General features: G+C 38.5%; 1 protein-coding gene across 2 annotated transcripts; it reads left to right on the top strand.

Moving 5' to 3' along the window:
- The first annotated feature begins 2,377 nt into the window (after window positions 1–2,377).
- Window positions 2,378–17,167, top strand: dpysl5a (dihydropyrimidinase like 5a). 2 transcript variants are annotated; one of them, XM_042500543.2, is made up of 13 exons: window positions 2,378–2,529; window positions 6,123–6,393; window positions 9,306–9,464; window positions 9,860–10,039; window positions 10,186–10,254; window positions 10,436–10,480; window positions 10,590–10,665; window positions 11,935–12,091; window positions 12,198–12,339; window positions 12,860–13,002; window positions 13,135–13,342; window positions 14,142–14,310; window positions 15,449–17,167. In XM_042500543.2, the coding sequence occupies exons 2-13, from the start codon at window positions 6,133–6,135 to the stop codon at window positions 15,532–15,534; spliced, it is 1,695 nt and encodes a 564-aa protein (XP_042356477.1). In that variant the 5' UTR covers window positions 2,378–2,529; window positions 6,123–6,132; the 3' UTR covers window positions 15,535–17,167. The 2 variants fall into 2 exon arrangements, with proteins under 2 accessions (XP_042356477.1, XP_042356475.1); XM_042500541.2 differs by lacking the exon at window positions 2,378–2,529 and adding an exon at window positions 5,798–5,955.
- Window positions 17,168–17,970: the final 803 nt, after the last annotated feature.

The following is a 17,970-nucleotide window of genomic DNA, read 5'->3' as shown; positions in this document are numbered from 1 at the left end:
CATTATTAGTTGTTATTTACCAACAGTGGTGGAATATAAATAAGCAGATTCACTCAAAAACTACACTTACAGGAGCATTTCAGTCTCATGCCACTTTCTATTTCTACTCCACTGCACTTCAGAAGAAAATAATATATTTTTTACTATACTACAATAAGTTGATAAATTAAATTAGTTACTTTACAAATGATTTTTTAACACATAACTTGTAGAAATATAAAGGTACAGCTGAATCCATAAATTAATTAATCAGAAAATCAATTCGCAACTATTTTGGTAATTGTCTAAATATTATTCATGCAAAGAAACCTCCGTATAATACAATAAGTTGTTAATATAAATTAGTTACTTTACAAATTCTTTTTTTAAACACATATCATATAAAAATAAACAGGTGCAGCTGAATCCATAAATGAATTCATCAGAAAATCATTGTTTAAATATTATTCATGCAAAATACCTCCCTACTCAAATTTTGAGTATTTTGTGATTGATTTGCCAAAAAAGGTCCAAAACGCACAGTTAAAGTTAAAGATGGATTTAGCTGATAGTGATTGGGGGTGGGGGTGGGAATCAATAAATATTGCAATATTATCACTATAGTGAAATCTTTAGGTCACAAAAATTGTGAGGTAAAAATTGAATATGACAGCCCAACTCAAAATGATGATAGATATTGTAATTAAGAAAAGCTATCTTAGTGTTAAGATAGAAAAAAAGTTAGAATTATGTGAAGAAAACCACTTGATAATTGCACAAATGGGCTTCCATTGACACAGGGCCTCATTATAATGCTAATATTTTAGTTGTTGGACAGTTCCAACCATAATTAATGTTCTCATTACTGTGTTTTGGCCTCTTATTGTCAGGGGGCTGATAGTGGAGATGTGGATATTGATATTCAGCTCCAGTTTCCATGCCATCCTGCCCTCCAGCAGGGGATTTGTTGCTCAGTGTGTTGACACCTGGGTCCTCACCACCAACAGTGCTTCAAATAAGGGTGTTGCCCTGCAGCTTCTTACTGATCAGACCTGAACATGTATACACTCTAGTTCTTTACTCAGCCATCTATCACACAGAGTTCCCGCACTCGCTCTTGTATGTCCTGCTCATGCCCATAAACTCATAAATACATTATTTATCAGTTTAATATATATTTTTTCTTTTATTATAATTGCTGAGGATCAAGCCCAGGTTATGTGAGGTAAGACATAAAGAAAACTAAGCTATTAATATATTCAGTCAAAGGTCATAGAGACATTTAAGTCACTTAATCTATAATATTATTGATGATAATATATTAAAATATTCTATTATGCAGCCTCTCTGCTGATATCTTTATCTCACCCCCTTCTGCTGATAGTGGTACAGCCTCCTCCCAGTGGACACGCCCTGTGTCCAAAGTAATTGGTTGCTTAGGCGACCAAGCCTTCACTGGGCGCTGCTGATTGGAGCGTCGCACCGTCTCGCGGCCTGGATGCTGCCAGCTGCATCAAATTAACCACGGGAAGGCGGAATGGTACCGGAAAACAGGTGATTAGCCTACAAAATAAAAGCAGAAAATGTGTCCATAGTGAGTCCCATCATGTGCTTGTAGTCAAATACTTAAAGATCAGTGTAATGCTCTCAATCCTCAAAAAAAAAAAAAAAGGCGAGGGTTGATTCACTGGGATGCTTATATTGACAGTATAAAATCTAATTTTAATTTAGTTTATTTGACAAAATTAAAAAACAGTAGTAAAAACACAAGCATATAGCACAGTACACTAAAGTACCATCCTCATCACAAGATAGAGACAGCTGGTCAGTGTCTAAAGAGGAAAATACACCCCAATTATGTCTCAGAGTAACTGCCTACTTGTAATTGCTGAAGTATGTGTGAGGAGTAGTTATTTTACATTTAAACCATATATCTGCATTTATCCTAACAAAGTGCTATCATGGTACCAGTGTCCACTACCAAAATATATCTAGCAGAATTACATTTTAGCACCAAAAGAGCTACTTTAATCAACTTTTTAAGCAGTGTTCCCTGCACCACCCCTAAAATCTACACCCATGTCTTGCATGGATCTATATGAGGCAGGAATACAAAGCTGTAATAATAACACATGGGTGAAAATGTATTTAAATGTTATGCAGATTGCCTCTAGAATGCAATTTAATTCAGCTGGTTCAAGACTTCCGAATTATCACTTACATCTCCAATTTGTTCAGAGTTAATCAAGTGGAATAATATGGCATTTCGTGCTGATTATCATGCAAGGTCCCCCCCACCCCCCCATAACCCTTTGCAAAGGAAAACAACTTAGATTTTATTTTGAAAACCATAACGGGAAGTCCTACTTGCATCTCCTCGCTGGCTTCACGATGATGATGCTGCGGTCTGCTGGTCTCGGACCGGCCAGGAAGGCATCCATCTGGTGCGTGTGTATCTCCTTGGAAAGTGCCATCCACGGATTGTGTTGCGGTCTGTTCCTGTCAGAAAGTAAGCGGAGAGCCGAGTGGAGCAGCAGGCCCAGAGAGGAGGTATGTGCTCCACATCATCAGCATTATTCTCACTTGTTGGCTGCTCTGTCATGTGTGAGGGGGGAATCCTCTCCTGGAGCAGGGAGACTTTGTTTCCATGTCCCCTGGCTACACGTCTGGGTGTCTGCCCTGCCTGCTGTTCCTGCCACCCTCCCAGGATCCACACACACCCTGAAGCCTAACTGCACCTCTTACCCTGGCAGCAGGGCGGTGTGATTATACTGAGGCCACTTTGCGCCATTTGATAGCAAGCTTGTCTTCATTGTGGATGGCGGAGAGGAGGGACTAGAGAGTTGGGAAGGCGGTTTCTAGGTCGCTAATGAACGCTGTGCAACCGATCATGCCGGATGGAGACCGGTTTCTTTGTGTCAAGTCGCACAAGTGGAAGTGTCATCATCCCACTGCGATCATACTAAAGCAGGGAAATTACTTATTTGCCTTTATAATCATCCAGTTTGATACTAACTGACTTGCGATTGCGTTTGATTTGCAGGTATTTATGTATTTAAATTGGCAAAAGAAATAATTATAAAAACAAGTACCCCATTTAATACCGGGGCCTGTAGTTTTATTATCATTTAAAACACGCGTTTTATTTGTAGTTGATGCCATGGTTGCATACTGAATCTGCAAACGAGTCATGTTTTATTACATATATGTTATCGTTCAGGTTTTGTGACAGGTAACATAAGCTCACCTGTTTACTATTGACGAACCGGCGTCAACTTCCATAGTGCTTACTGAGCAATAACCTCTGTAATATGATAATAACTTTATTATAGCCTGTAGCTGCTCGCAGGCTTTAGGGAACACGGAATATTGCAGGAGTGTTTCACCTTTTAACTTGTAGCCTTTTTATTATAATTATATAACATTAAATCCTATTCCATCGTCCACAGTATCATCCATCAGATCTGGATGTGTGAAGGAGTCCGTGCCATGCAGTAAAGTTGCCGCACCCTCATACGTACGCATCCTGCACGCACACATGCACGCAAGCACGCAGGATGGGCACACACACACACTCAGCACATCATTAATACAGTGGTGTAAGAGAGAAGGGAGGAGGCAGATCCTGGAGATTGTGTCTTTGTTATTGGTGAATAGATAATCACTGGCAATGATCACACCCAGTTAACCCCAAAAAGTGATGTGAAGAAATTAATTTTGGATTATTTCTCCTGTCATTTTTGTGTTATTTAGAATCGAGTAGAAGAGAGTGAAGCAACAGAGTAGAGCCACCGTTGTGGTTGTGACCAGAGCTGTACCCAGAATTGTAGAAATAATGAGGCCATGAGAACCTCAATGCACCCTCACAAAATTTGGACTTGACACCCACAAGACAAGTGTGTCTTGACATTTTTTAAAAATAAATATTTATTTATACAGTTACACTGATATAATTGAGCATCGTTAAGGCATAAGGACTGTTTCAACTCTCCATGCTGCCAGGAATGAAAGTCTGAATACTGAATTAGAGCTGCAACAATTAGTCAATTAATCAGTTAGTCAGAAAACTGAAATCAAATAATTGTTTCAGTAATTTTCAAAGACAAAAAGCTAAACATTTGCTGGTTTCGTGCTTCTTAAATGTAAGAATTTGATGCTCTTCTTTGTCAGACAAAATAAATTGAATAACTTTGGATTTTTGGAATTGTGGTCAGTTAAAACATATTTGAGGACTCATCTTTGAGTACTTTACTTTGGCCCTGGGAAATTACACAGGACACGTTTCACTGTTTTCTGACATTTTGTTGACAAAACGATGCATCAAGAAAATAAAGGGTAGATTAATCAAAATTGAAATTAGCAGTTAGTTACAGCCCTATACTAAATCTATTATTACTTGTGGTGTTAATGTCCTCCAAAATAAATTTAATGAATCTAAAAGTACTGGGATTAGTCAATAACTACCATGCCCAACCCCAACCCCATGTGTACATTTTTAACTATTAAATGTAAACTCTGTACATGTCGCAAAAATCCTCAAATTGTCTAGAAAAAAATATCACAGACATGACCTCAATGTCTTCAGTGGAGTTACAGCCCTGGTTGTGAGTCTTTCGTTCAGAGTCGCATCTACTGTGGGCCTACCTGTGACTCCTCGTCTCAGGCACTACTGGCATTACTGAACAGGGCCTTCCATGCACAGTCCGAGGGGCCCAAAGTGTCAGGGGGGACCGCTGGCCTTCACCTGCAAAATGTGACACAAATTAACAAGTGCTGACCACAAAGAGAAGCAAAGAAACCAAAAAAAGACACAAGTTAGCAACAAAGAGAATAGGCTAAACAACCGCAAAGAGAAACAAAACTACAAGATTTGCTGTATAACGAGAACAAAGAGACACAACAACAGCAACAATAATAACAACAACTAAAAAAAAGGCAAAATTAACACAAAATAGTGCGTCTTGCTCCAACATGCCGGGGCCTTTCCTTTTTCACATCTGTGCCATACTATCTCATAATCCACCCATGGTCACAGGATGTACGTCTGTTAGCAGTAGCAGTTTTAATTCAAACAGGAATTATACCTTTTCAGGCTCTTTTATTAGAAGCATAACAGTATTCAGCATTTTGCAAGAAAACATAAAATATTTGAGAATGTAAAATAATCATAATATAATGTCCTACCCCAAGTAATTATTCAGTGACCCCAAAGATTCACATATCCTGATGCTGTCTACATCCTTAATATTACAAAAATAGCACTGCAGGTTAAATAATTGTGCAATAAGGCAGATATTTTTAATGCCCTTTAAGCACTTTATCTACTGGGTCATTTAATGTTGCTGCTAATTCCCCTGCAGGTGCTTGTTTCCTATCTAGGGTGCTCCTAAATGTTGGATTTTATTATTTTTTTTATTTGTTTAATCTGTTGTGTGCTGTATGAGTGAATGCCTTTACTATTTTTGTCTTTCTGTGTCTTTGTTTAAGTGAGCTTACTGAGACAAATTCCAATAAATCATGTTGATATTGCAATAAAATACTGTATGTCGTGACCCCATCTGCATGTACTGATCTACATGTTGGGAAACACTGTGGTGCAGCAGAGCTGTTTGACATAAATGTAGTGTAAGGGAATGCACTTCAACTTTCTTTTAACATATTTTTCAGCCTCTATGATTCTGTCTGTATAGCCTCTCAGTGAGTGAAGATCATTGTAAATAGCTTTACGCAGCTTTACTCCTTTCAAAATAATGGCCTTATTGACTCTTGTCTGCCTTATTGTAATCCACAACTGGATTCAGCTTCTTTCTATTATACCACGACATCGCTGTCTACTGGGACGTCAGGTCACAGGCAGTGACTGACACAGCCTGCTCAGTCTTGTAGCTGATGTCAGTCACAGCCTGACGGACTGGTCACAGGGCAGCATCACTGATTCTTGTCTCCGCTAGACTTACTACACAGCCTCAGGATGAGGTACTGGAAATTTATTCATTTTTTTCCTTTTTGTCTCAGGTGGAAAAAGCTGCTGTCACTGTGACTTTTCTTAGTCTGTTTGCACATTTCTATCAGCTGCCCACAATACCCGACACAAGCAGGGTTAGAAATTCATTAATGAATATGTGTCTCTCTCTTGTTTACAGACCAATAGCCATGTCTTCCAGCTCAGCGATGGTGCGAATCCTGATAAAAGGTGGCAAGGTGGTGAACGACGACTGCACCCAGGAGGCCGACGTCTACATCGAGAACGGCATCATCCAGCAGGTGGGGAAGGAGCTGATGATCCCAGGTGGAGCCAAAGTGATCGATGCCTCGGGGAAACTGGTCCTACCCGGAGGCATCGACACCAGCGTCCACCTGGAGGAGAGCTTCATGAACGCGACCACGGCGGATGACTTCTACAGCGGCACCAAGGTAACGTCCTGCTGGAAATAAGAGGACAGGAGGGTTTAGATTAGAAGTAGGGCGGCTGGAATTGTCCTAATTATAGAACAGAGCGTGTTTTTTGGTCAAAGTGTGACTGAATGCTTAGGATCCAGAAACTTGGGTTTGTAGTTCCAGTTTTTGTGATAAATTTAGCTCGATTCTTTTGGATATCCCTTTATCTTTGATATTGATTTTGATCACAAATGTGTTGTTTTCTCTGTCAGACAGAGATCGATGAAAGCTTTTCACTGATGCTAATTTTAGCCGAGTTGTCTGAGATGTTTCTTTAGTTTGGTTTTGATGAAATGAAGCAGCTGTCTAAATATTTTGGCTTCAGTATGTTGGTTATTTGAGACACAACCAAAAAGATGTTTCAAGTAAAAGATGAAATTAGTGTATAATGTAAACAAAACTGCAATAGTAAAATTCAATACTAAATATGAAGCATTAAGACAGAATGATAGTATACAAACAGCATGTTTAATGTTATTTAAATTAGGCAGATGATGGTGACAGTTCAAACACTAAGAACGCCATATTGCTTGGAAGTATGGTCGGTTTTTTAGTAGTTACATACGTTAGATGTTGTTAGAAAGTATTGATCTTGGAGGCAGAGCCCAAGCACTTAGTTGATTAATCAATTTGTAAATGGATAAAAAACTTATTCAGAGACTATTTTAATAATCAATCGTTTTTTTTTTCATTTAAATTTTTATTGGAATCAAAATTGTTTCATACAACACAGCATACCTTCATCATTTTTTTGTTTTTTACAACAAAGTGGGAGAGAGGTAGAATAAAATCAAAAATAAATTTTAAGTGTATGTTGCAAAATCGTTCATACAAGTGACGACACCAATAGTATGTTTTTCTGAAGAGAAGAAACAATCGAACAATAAAAACAAAAGAAAAAAGAAAAAAAACAAAAAAGAGAACAAACAAAGAAACAAACATACAATGACAAAAAACTAAAGAAATTGATAAAATCTAAGTGTCATTCTTTAAAGCATTTTTTCCTTTTGTTTATTTATTTGTGCATGAAATCATACTAGGTAAGACTATTCAGTTTAATATGATTTTGTTGAAAAAGCCCATTATTACAATTCACAGTTTGCCTCAGAGGACTTTACAGCAGAGAAAAGCAGTTCCATCAGCTCCTTCTGCTTGTGCATTTAAATTTTGTCCTTTCCGCCCCTTCTCACATCGTAGGTGGCTGGTTTAAAACTGTCCATGTTTCCGGATGGTTCTGGTAATCCCTGGTTTCTGGTTGTGGAGTGATTTAACTGCATGTACAGTTACTTCTGTTCTTTTACAAATTAAATCCACCACAGACTCAGAGTATTCACTGATGTCATCTGTGACCTTGATCGCAAAGTTCATCCGGTTTCAGCTATTTTATGGCTTTCTTAGTATTCTGTCATTGTAAACTGATTTTTTTGGATTTTAGACTGTTGGTTGGAAGAAACACCTCAGACTTGATGTGTAAAATACTCCTCAAAGAGCCAGATGTCACAAATCCCGCTTTGAAATCACAAGTGTTAATCATGAACCAGATACACAGCAGACCGAATAATCTCTTAAAAACACGCACATAAAAAAGTGAACGAAGAGCATGCTGTGAGCTTAAGTGCAAACTAGACTTAGATGGGCATGTTTCACAATTTTACAGGCAACATTTTTCATCAATTATTGAAGAAAATTATCAGTGGATTTTTTGGCCCTACTTGGCAGTTCTATGTGTTTTTTCGGGAAGTGTCACGAGTCTGTTTCGCCAACATCACACGATGATGATTTGGCACGCTGCTGTTGGCGAGGCTGCCAGAGAGTGTGGTGTGAGGTCATCGTGGCTGCTGATGAAGACTGGGATAGCCCACTCTGCCTCAGAGCACCATGGTGACTCATCAGGCTGTAGCACTTTGAGATGATGGAGTATGCGAGGTGACGGAGGCCAGATTGTTTCAGTGATTTTAGTGACTGGACAGATAGACCGCGGCGTGTAGACGCTGGTGACAGACACTATTCTCTCCGTCTCTCTCCTCGCCCCTCCCTGCCTGCTCCGCTGCCGCCTTGCTCCAAAATAAGTCCGGAGACAAATGCAGATCAGTATCTGTTTCCATGGATACTGTGGGGCTGCTGCAAAGACTGCTGCAAAGCCTTTTCACTCACGCCATTGTGCTTGGAGACAATGGTTCTCAGACACACGCCCCCCTCTTCCTCCCTCCCACTACACACCACTCCACTCTCTAGGGTCAGCTGACAGATGCTCAGCGAAGCATGCACTTATACACAAAACACACTCTGTTTTCACTTGTTAGGGTTATTAAGATTTACTGTAGTGTGAGTTTTAGATCATCTAAATCTGTTTTTGGGGGATAAAAAGTAAGAAGTGCTGAAGTCGTAAAGAAATTATACTGTAATTGCTCCGAGTGCCTCTTGATTATACTGTGAGGGGCAGTCAATCCTTTAACTACTGAAGGATTTATATTTCCCTCAGCAGTCCTCTGCAAATAACCATAAGATAAGCGTTAATAGCAATTGAGGCTTCTACTTTTATGCTCAGAGCATGAGCTGTGTTGATCCGTAGATTACAGTTCCTTTGGTATTTATGGGTTTAATAAATTAATATCTTCTGCGACAACTTCATTTAATGCCTCACTGTCATGATCATTAATTTAATTTAAGGTGTCATTTAGGTATTCTCAGTTCATTTTAGCGTTTAATGGCAGTTAATCTAAAAGTACAGAAATACACACGGACACGCAGGATCCCAATGCAAAAAAAAGTAATTACTGCAACAAATGACACCCAGAAAATAAAATCTACAGTAAAACACAATACAAATCGCAGAATTACATCCTATATTATAAGTAACCCAAGAGCTGTTTTTGCATTCCTCCCAGGCTGCTCTGGCTGGCGGTACGACGATGGTGATCGCACACATTCTGCCAGAGAAGAATGAGTCTCTGCTGGAAGCCTACGAGAAGTGCCGCAGCTCGGCCGACTCCAAAGCCTGCTGTGACTACGCTCTGCATGTGGGAGTTACTTGGTGGGGACCGAAGGTATCTCCGACACTATGCTTTCCTCTTCTCATGATTTATTTATTTTTTCCCAAATCATCATTTAGCAACAAAAAATATGTCTTAAACTGTTTGCAATAAGCAGCCATCAATGTTCAAAGGATATGAAGAGGAGTGAATCATTTTCTAAACAATAGTTGTTATTCTAATGCCAGGACAAAGCAAAAGTTGTACTTGGAAGGATACATCTCTGACTATATAATTGGTGAACACTAGTTCAAGTTAGTGACATAAGAAATAAGCTCTTAGTGTTTGGTTAAAAAGAATCTAGAGTAAAAGGATTATACTAACAAATAAAAGTGACAAAAACTACAAATACACTAATTGCTGAGCCCTGGGTTCAGGTTCATTTTAACTTATTTGCATTTTTTTTGCAGGTGCGAGCTGAAATGGAGAAGCTGGTGAGGGAGAAAGGCGTGAACTCCTTTCAGATGTTCATGGCCTATAAGGACACATTCATGCTGAGGGACAGCGAGCTCTTCCAGGCTCTGCAGCACTGTAAGGACATCGGAGCCATAGCAAGAGTCCATGCTGAGAACGGGGAACTGGTGGCAGAGGTGAGGGGGAATCATTTCTCTTCTTTCTTATTCTGACTTCAATCTACTATGTCTGTTATACAAAGTAGATGATCATAGATGCTTGTTGTGTAAATGAACGTTGTACTATTTTGCTGAATACATTATTCATGGCATTCTCTTTCCAGGGTGCAAAGGAAGCATTGGACCTGGGCATCAGTGGCCCAGAGGGGATTGAAATCAGCAGGCCTGAAGAGGTATGATAGGCACGATTATCCTGATTTCTCCTCTAATATCTAGGGTCAGTTGAGCTAAAATAAAGTTTTATTATACTCAGACTCTTCTCAAGATTATTAATATAATTTCTGTGATTCAATAAATCCAGTCAATATCTTAATATCTCACTGTGAGTCCTTAAAAGCGTGTGTTTCTTTTCAGTTGGAAGCAGAGGCAACCCACAGGGCAATAACCATCGCCAACAGGGTGAGTGACATCTCTTCAGCATAAATAAATAAATACTGTGTAATGCTGAAAACACAAGATCACTTTCTCTATATGATATACTGTATCTTGTGTGTGTGTTTTCTGGTAGGCCCACTGCCCGATCTATCTTGTCAATGTGTCCAGTATGTCTGCGGGAGATGTCGTTGCTACAGCTAAGATGCAGGGTAAGACCTGTTTTCTGTTGGGAATTTCCCCAAAGCAAGTAGTGTGAAAAATGAAATTATAAAAAATGCAACACCTACATTTAAAAAATAATTGCTTTGAGATGTCATAGGAGATGTACTTTTAAAATTGTATTTTCCCAAATTTTAGAAAGGGTAGCTCCATTAAATTCACTGACCTGAAGACATTTTTGATGAGAAAAAAAAAATGTTTCTTTAAAAACCCTGAAAACCAAATTAAACAGGACCCAGTGCTCATGCTGTGGGTCGTAGGGCGCAGCACTGGTTGACCATGCCCACATATTTTGGAATTGCTGAAATCATCAATTCATGAAATCATCATTTTTAAATCTCTACAAACAGTTATCTATAACTGTCTGTAGGGAAGAGGATTTTAGATTTTAGCTTATAGTCCCAGAAGTATTTACCAGTTGGATTTGAGTGGGTTTTGGTTGGCAGGTAAACAATCTGTGTGGAGGGTAAAAGTGGTGTAACGTACTGGCTGAAATGCAATTGTAGAACCCAATTTTAATTCATCGGCATTCATATGCAGTTATCTTTTTATACAGATTAGCCAAAATGTTGTCTGGACCTGCCTCACGTTGCTAATTGAACTGTTAACAAAGTAACAGCACATGGAAGAGAAAGTCTTGGCCTGCTGTGTCCACTGGCTACACCAGAACCCAAAATATTGCCCCCAAGTGCTTTTCATCGTCAGATTGATAGCCTAGATTGATCCTTTTTTGGAGAAAGTGGGACACAATTATCAAATCAATATTTAATTTCAGTCTCTGTATTTTGGAGATTTATCTAATGGTTTGTGTGAACGTGAATTATGTCTCCTGCAGATCCTTTTGACTAGAAGCAAAAATAACTGATCCAAATTCTGGCGTAAGAGAAACCAGATTAGTATGGACTTTTTCAAAGACACAGTCAACTAATGACTCACTGGAACTGATTATTTTGCCCTTCCACTCACTATTTTAAGCACACTAAGGAACAACAGTGCCTATACTCCTGTGTAATGAATTTAACTTCCTTAACTTCCCTGTTATACTAACATGTAAGGAAAAGTAAACTTTCTAAATAATTTTCTGGTCAAAAAAAGGGTTTTTTCAAACAGCCACTAGTATGTATTAAAGTGGAACAAGTCACAGTTTGCCTGCTTAATCTTTTAATCTCTTGCTTGGTTAATCTCTGCCTGTTTTCTCACAACACTCTTTTCACTGTCATTTAATCCAGTGTGATCCATATTTTTCTGTCTAACTACAGGTAAGGTGGTCCACGGTGAGACGACCACAGCCCACGCTGTGCTGAACGGTATGCAGTACTATCATTTTGATTGGGCCCATGCTGCTGCCCACGTTACCGTGCCTCCTCTGCGCCTGGACCCAAATACTCCAAATTTCCTAATGAGCCTGCTGGGAAAGTGAGGAAAACACTACAAAATTAGAGTAAATATATTGTGATTCCAGCGCCTCTGGTGTTTCAGCAGTATTAAACGTGACCTTTTATCTCACTCTGTTCGGCCGCAGTGACACTCTGAATGTTGTGGGGTCCGATCACCGACCGTTCACCATCAAACAGAGAGCCATGGGCAAGGATGACTTCACAAAGATCCCTCATGGGCTTCCTGGAGTTCAGGATCGCATGAGCGTCATCTGGGAGAAAGGAGTGGTACGTGTAGCTCTTTTGTTCCTGTCCAAGAACTTCTATAAATAGGACACTTGATTTGTTTACACAAAAAAATCTGATTATGGTGCCCTTGTTTTTTCAGTCAGATGTTTGTTTGTGTGTTTTGTAATTCTCTTTTTATTGATTTATGTGAACGTACAAAAACCAAATGAACATAAAGGCATTACAATCATGTTTAAAGGGATAATAATTAAATAGATAAATGAAATAAAAAAATAGATAAATAAATAAAATAGAATCAACAAATAATTAGGTGGAACATAAGAAGGGGGGTAATAAATTAAATAAAAACAATAAAATAAAATAAGTGTCAAAAGTAAGTAGAGAGGGAAGTTTGGTATAAAAGGGTATTGGATCAAAGCATAAAGATGTAGACTAGTTACACTACAATGTGGTCTGGTAAAAGAAACATAAACTATCCATTTTGTTCTGTGTGTGGTTTTAAGTAAATCCTTTAGATGAAAACATATTTTAAGTCATGGTTTTTTTTTATAATTCACAGATTGGAGGAAAGATGGATGAGAATCGCTTTGTTGCAGTCACAAGCTCAAACGCAGCCAAGATCTACAACCTCTACCCGAGGAAAGGAAGGATCATCCCCGGAGCAGATGCTGATGTGGTGGTCTGGGACCCCGAGGGATCCAAGTATGAAACTCGATCCATCCATTCATCGACCGGCTCGTCTCACTGAAGCTTTTATCTCGAATCCCCGAAGCTGATTAGCTTTTTGTCTGATTTAACTGGGTCATCTCTTTTCTTTCTCATCTCTGTCTGCAGGACCATTTCTGTGGATAACCAGGTCCAGGGAGGAGATATAAACCTGTATGAAGGTCTGCGTTGTCATGGCGTACCGCTGGTTACCATCAGCCGTGGACGTCTGGTCTATGAAAATGGCATGTTCACGTGTGCTGAGGGCTCTGGAAAGTTTTGCCCACTGAGGACCTTCCCAGATTACCTCTACAAGAAGATGGTTCAGAGGGAAAAGGTATCAGACACAACTGTCTGTCCTTCTGTTGTTTTCTCACTTCATTCTTCACTTCTTCTATTCCTTTCTTTCTGTCTTTCTTTCCTTCCTTTATATCTTTTTTCCTTTTTTTTCCCTTCTTGAGTTTCCCTCTTTAGTTTCCTTGTTTCACTCTTCATTTCTTCCATTCCTTCTTTCCCAGTTTCTTTCTTTTCCTTATTTTCATTCCTTCTTTTGTTTCATGCTTTTAACTTCTCCTCTTTAGTATCTTTCCTTCTTTCTCTCCCATATTTGCATTCCTTCTTTAGTTTCCTTGTTTCCTTGCTTCTCGACCTTTCCTCTTTTGTTTCCTTGTTTGTTTTATCAATTCCTTTCTTCCTTCATTCATCTTTTTTCCCTCCCTTTCTTTTGCTTCTTTAGTCATAATTGTCAGTAGAGTAATTAGACTCTGATGAGCTCTGATGAGACTCTGATTTCTCCGTACACACTACCGGCCAGTGCTGGTGTCTGTGCCTCGAGTGTCAGCATGTGGTATAAACATAAACTGGATGCTTATTTCATGTACTGTATACCCAGTCATTTGTCCTGTTATCTTGACACGGCCGAACACATTGACTTTGTGATGAAAAAAACAAATGTTTTGACCGTGACATGATTTGAACACAACCTTTTGATTTGAACTTGGCCATCGGATCAACCAGTATTAAACTATTTCAGACACGTCTTTTGCTACAACATGTTTGTTACCCTGATTTTATACATATGTATGGTTAATATATTTGTGTATGTGTGTGTGTGTGTTGACATGATGACCTACCAGAGCCAGGCTGTGAAAGCAGTGGAGCGGGAGCCCTACAAAGGTGAGGTGGTTGCAGTGGCCAACTCAGGAAAGAGGGACATTGGGGTTTCAGATCTGGACACTCCGACGCGCCCCTGCACCCGACACGGGGGCGTGAGGGACCTCCAAGAGTCCAGCTTCAGCCTGTCTGGTAAGAATCAACAGATTAATTCAGATACCAGAGTGACATTTCTATATTTCTTTCATAAAATGTTCTTTGCCTGAAAACTCAAATATTCCTACATACACTGGTACATACACATACACTACAGTACTTTTGGTGAAACTTGGAAATGCTGTTTTTTGTTACAGTTTTCCAACCTTTAAAACATACAATATTTGGCCTGATGAGGGTGCTATGGTCAAGGGACCAACCTGAGAAAATTGACTTGATTTCTGTCAAACACAAGAGAAGAAGTTACATGTTACAAGTTAACAAGAAAGCGAAAAGAAATAATAATAATAATAATAATAATAACATTATTATCATCTATATTATAATAATTTATCGCTTTGTATCTCTCCCTCTTTAAACAAATGTTCAGGTAATTTCCTTTTCCCTAATTTCTTTCAGTTTGTGGGACATTTCTTCCCAAGTTCCTAATTGCCTTTTAGCCGTGTTTTCAAGAGTAATCAAACCAGTTTTCTCAGGTTCCAGAGGTTTAAATGCATGTGAAAGGCATGTGAAAGCCGCACAAAAAAACTGATGTTCCAGGTTTCAGAGGGTTAATCGCACTTTTCAAAGGAATGTTACTTGCCAAACCAAGGTATATAGAAAGGTTATACATCCCTTTTTCAATTTTATTCTTTACATTTACACATATTCAGACCTTGGAGCTACATAGACTTTGTAAGACAAGTATTTTTATGTCTTAATTAGAGGGATTTGGCATTGGAGAGCTAACTTTAGATGAGAGGAGAGATAGGAACTGACATGCAACAAAGGTCTGTGGCCAAACTCAGAACTGTTTATGGTTAGCATCTTAACCCCTAGGCCACCAGGGCATCGCCACTCAGTACACTTGTAGGGCAAATAAGGAAGTTAGTGAGATTTTTTTTGGCATTAAATGTGCGATATGTTTGTGCCAGAGGTTTAGTTTAGCCTTTGTTTTTGAGTATAACCATTATTCAGGGCATAAATGTGTACATTACACCCAAATACTTTCCAATCTGGAGCTTAACAAAAGCTGTTTAAAGACAACATTAAAACTTAACTGAGCTGCACATAAAACACTAAAAAGCAGTTCCTCGTGTGTCACTGCTGAACCACATGATCATGTTCCCTCCAGGTGCCCAGATCGATGACAATATTCCAAAGAGATCCTCGGCCAGGATCCTCGCTCCTCCTGGAGGCAGATCCAGCGGGATCTGGTAACCAATCTGACGGCCACTTCATGAAGCGGAAAAATTACACCTGAGGGAAGCATATGGCCACGCAAGATTTGTTTTTCTTTCTGGAAGCTTAGAATATGTGTGGGGTAATGGAGTCATGTTTTTATTTTGAACTCAGCACTGTTACATAAAACTGTATTGTCGTAATAATACTGGATGAAGGAAAATTATTGCTAAGTTATAGCTACAAAATTTCAGTCAAATGTTAACCAAATATAAGTAGCAATTAAAAAAATGAGTTGACATTAAATTACTTTGGCTATTGGATCACATTAGGGGAAATATCTTACTAATAGTTTTAGGAGTATGAAGGCGAGTCGTGGTTTTTCTGATGCGATTGTTTTACCTCACTGTAAAATACGAATTTTGCACTTGTATCATGTACTATTTAGATGCCTTTTTACATGATTTAATGTCACAAATATCACAAATGTCTTTGTACTGCGAGCCATGGTGAATGAAATGTAATAATTTATTACAAGGGTGTCGGCATGACATTAAAATGCCAGTTGTGAAAAGTATAGTTGACCAATTGAGGAAAATATCAGAATGCAAGCTAACCTTTTTATGTGTTTGTTTATTTATTTTTTATATTGCATTATTTGTGCTATTTTCCGTCCATGCTACTGTGTTAGAATTATCTCTTAAGTACGAACGAGGTCTTTGTTCAGTAGTTTGTCAAATTAGAAGTTCAGATCATGTTTACAGCCTTATAGCAGAATAGACTTCTGTTCCACCCCCACCAAATGTGAATGAACCTATGCTGTGTGTCCTGTGCATGGTAGCAGAGTTAGAACTACGGTAATAAGCACTAATATTGCTCATGTTATGCAGCATACTTTGTGATCGTATCCATTTTTCCACAGAGAGCAAAAAGTCTCACCCAAACTGCCTTTTTCTCACCTGAGAACACTGACACCCACAAACACATCGTCCCGCACCGCCGGCGCAGATCATGACATGTTGATCGCTGTCATTTGTTTTAGAGTGGGCACATTTTACTGGTCTGGGTTCAACATGTTCCCCTGACTGACACTTCCAATGTAACACATCACTGTGAAGCATATAGAGAAGGTGAGATGATCCTCTAGTGTTCACAGAGTTGAAGTTTAACCGCAGTCAAATAATGCCATTTCTTCAGGGGATCAAATGCCTTCACACTGAACATCACTGAGAGCTCAGCATCTTTACTGGAAGGCATGCTTCTTAAACAACTTCTTCTGTAACAACTACAGCAAAAAGCACTGATACTACTACTGTATTTTTATTGCTTGTGTTTAGTTTTTCTTGTGAATATTTGTCTTAGGAACTGATTTTGTTGTGTTTTTGTTAAAACTGCAGTGTAAGAAGAGATGCACGCAAGATTTTGATCATGTTTAGATACCGTTTTGTTCAGAAGATCCTCAGTAAAAGTCCTACTTTAATTGTTTCGTTTGTTTTTGACAGATTTCACTTTTAGAAGCTACAATGAATCTTGTTTGTGTCTTTCCGCCTCCCAATTTTACACTGGTGCTGAACAATGTGTTTTCACATTGAAATTCCTTTTATCTTCTTTTTTCTCTTGCAGCTCTTTATCACATGATTTGAGTGCAAATAAACCACAATGAAATCTCAAACTGAATCCTGTGTCTGATTGCTGACCCCTGGTGGAAAATACCTGAGGATATTTACTCAAGTACTGCACTTGCACTGTACCTTTCTTTAAAACCCCTCACTTTTATGCTAATTTATACTTCTTCAGTACATTTCAGAGAAAAATTTTACTTTTTACTCCACATTTATTTGACGGCTTTAGTGCCCATGAGTTCTTAACAGTGTCACCAATAGTTTATTTTCTTTGCATACTTCTTTAGATGTTGAAGTTTTATGTAAATAACTTTTTGAGGGTCAAAGAGGTAAATATCCTTAATATTTCATCCAAAGAGCAAACAGAAAAAAATAATATGAACAAATTTGTGCAGTAGTATAATACTTACATCCTCTTATGTTATTATTTTATTTCATTTAATTTTATTTAGAATGGACTGTTTTAACATTGCTGATACATTACAAATGTGTACAAATGTTACTGCTGAGATGTCAGGCCCTGTCACAGACCAATTTGTATGAGTTAGAATAGTTTCCTGATTAATTTATTTAATACAAATACCATTTTCTTATTGATTACATATCCCTGATTGTATCTAACTTGTTTTTGTATTACCTGTAACAAATATAATAATAATAATATGATCGATTTGGTCTGCTGGAGTGGATGGTCAGCACAGAATTATTGTTAGCAGTAATATAGTTGTAAAAGAAAAACCTTTAAAAAGAGATTTTTTGACAAAAACTATGTAAATGTCATTAACTATTTCTATTTACTATTAATTAATTTCTTCAACTATTGGAGCATCTGATTGTAACCATCTCCTGGTCA

The sequence above is a fragment of the Plectropomus leopardus genome, chromosome 14 (assembly GCF_026936395.1).
Source record: "Plectropomus leopardus strain MGB_pleo_1.0 chromosome 14, ASM2693639v1, whole genome shotgun sequence".
Lineage (NCBI taxonomy): Eukaryota > Metazoa > Chordata > Actinopteri > Perciformes > Serranidae > Plectropomus > Plectropomus leopardus.
The sequence above is the reverse complement of the archived record's forward strand: the minus strand, read 5'-3'. Positions and strand labels throughout refer to the sequence as shown.

Bases quoted from the DNA above. Each gene is read 5' to 3' on its own strand.
- dpysl5a (XM_042500541.2), top strand. The intron at 9,465-9,859 runs GTATCTCCGACA...TTTTTTTTGCAG, and splicing joins TTACTTGGTGGGGACCGAAG to GTGCGAGCTGAAATGGAGAA. The intron at 14,311-15,448 runs GTAAGAATCAAC...TGTTCCCTCCAG, and splicing joins GTCCAGCTTCAGCCTGTCTG to GTGCCCAGATCGATGACAAT.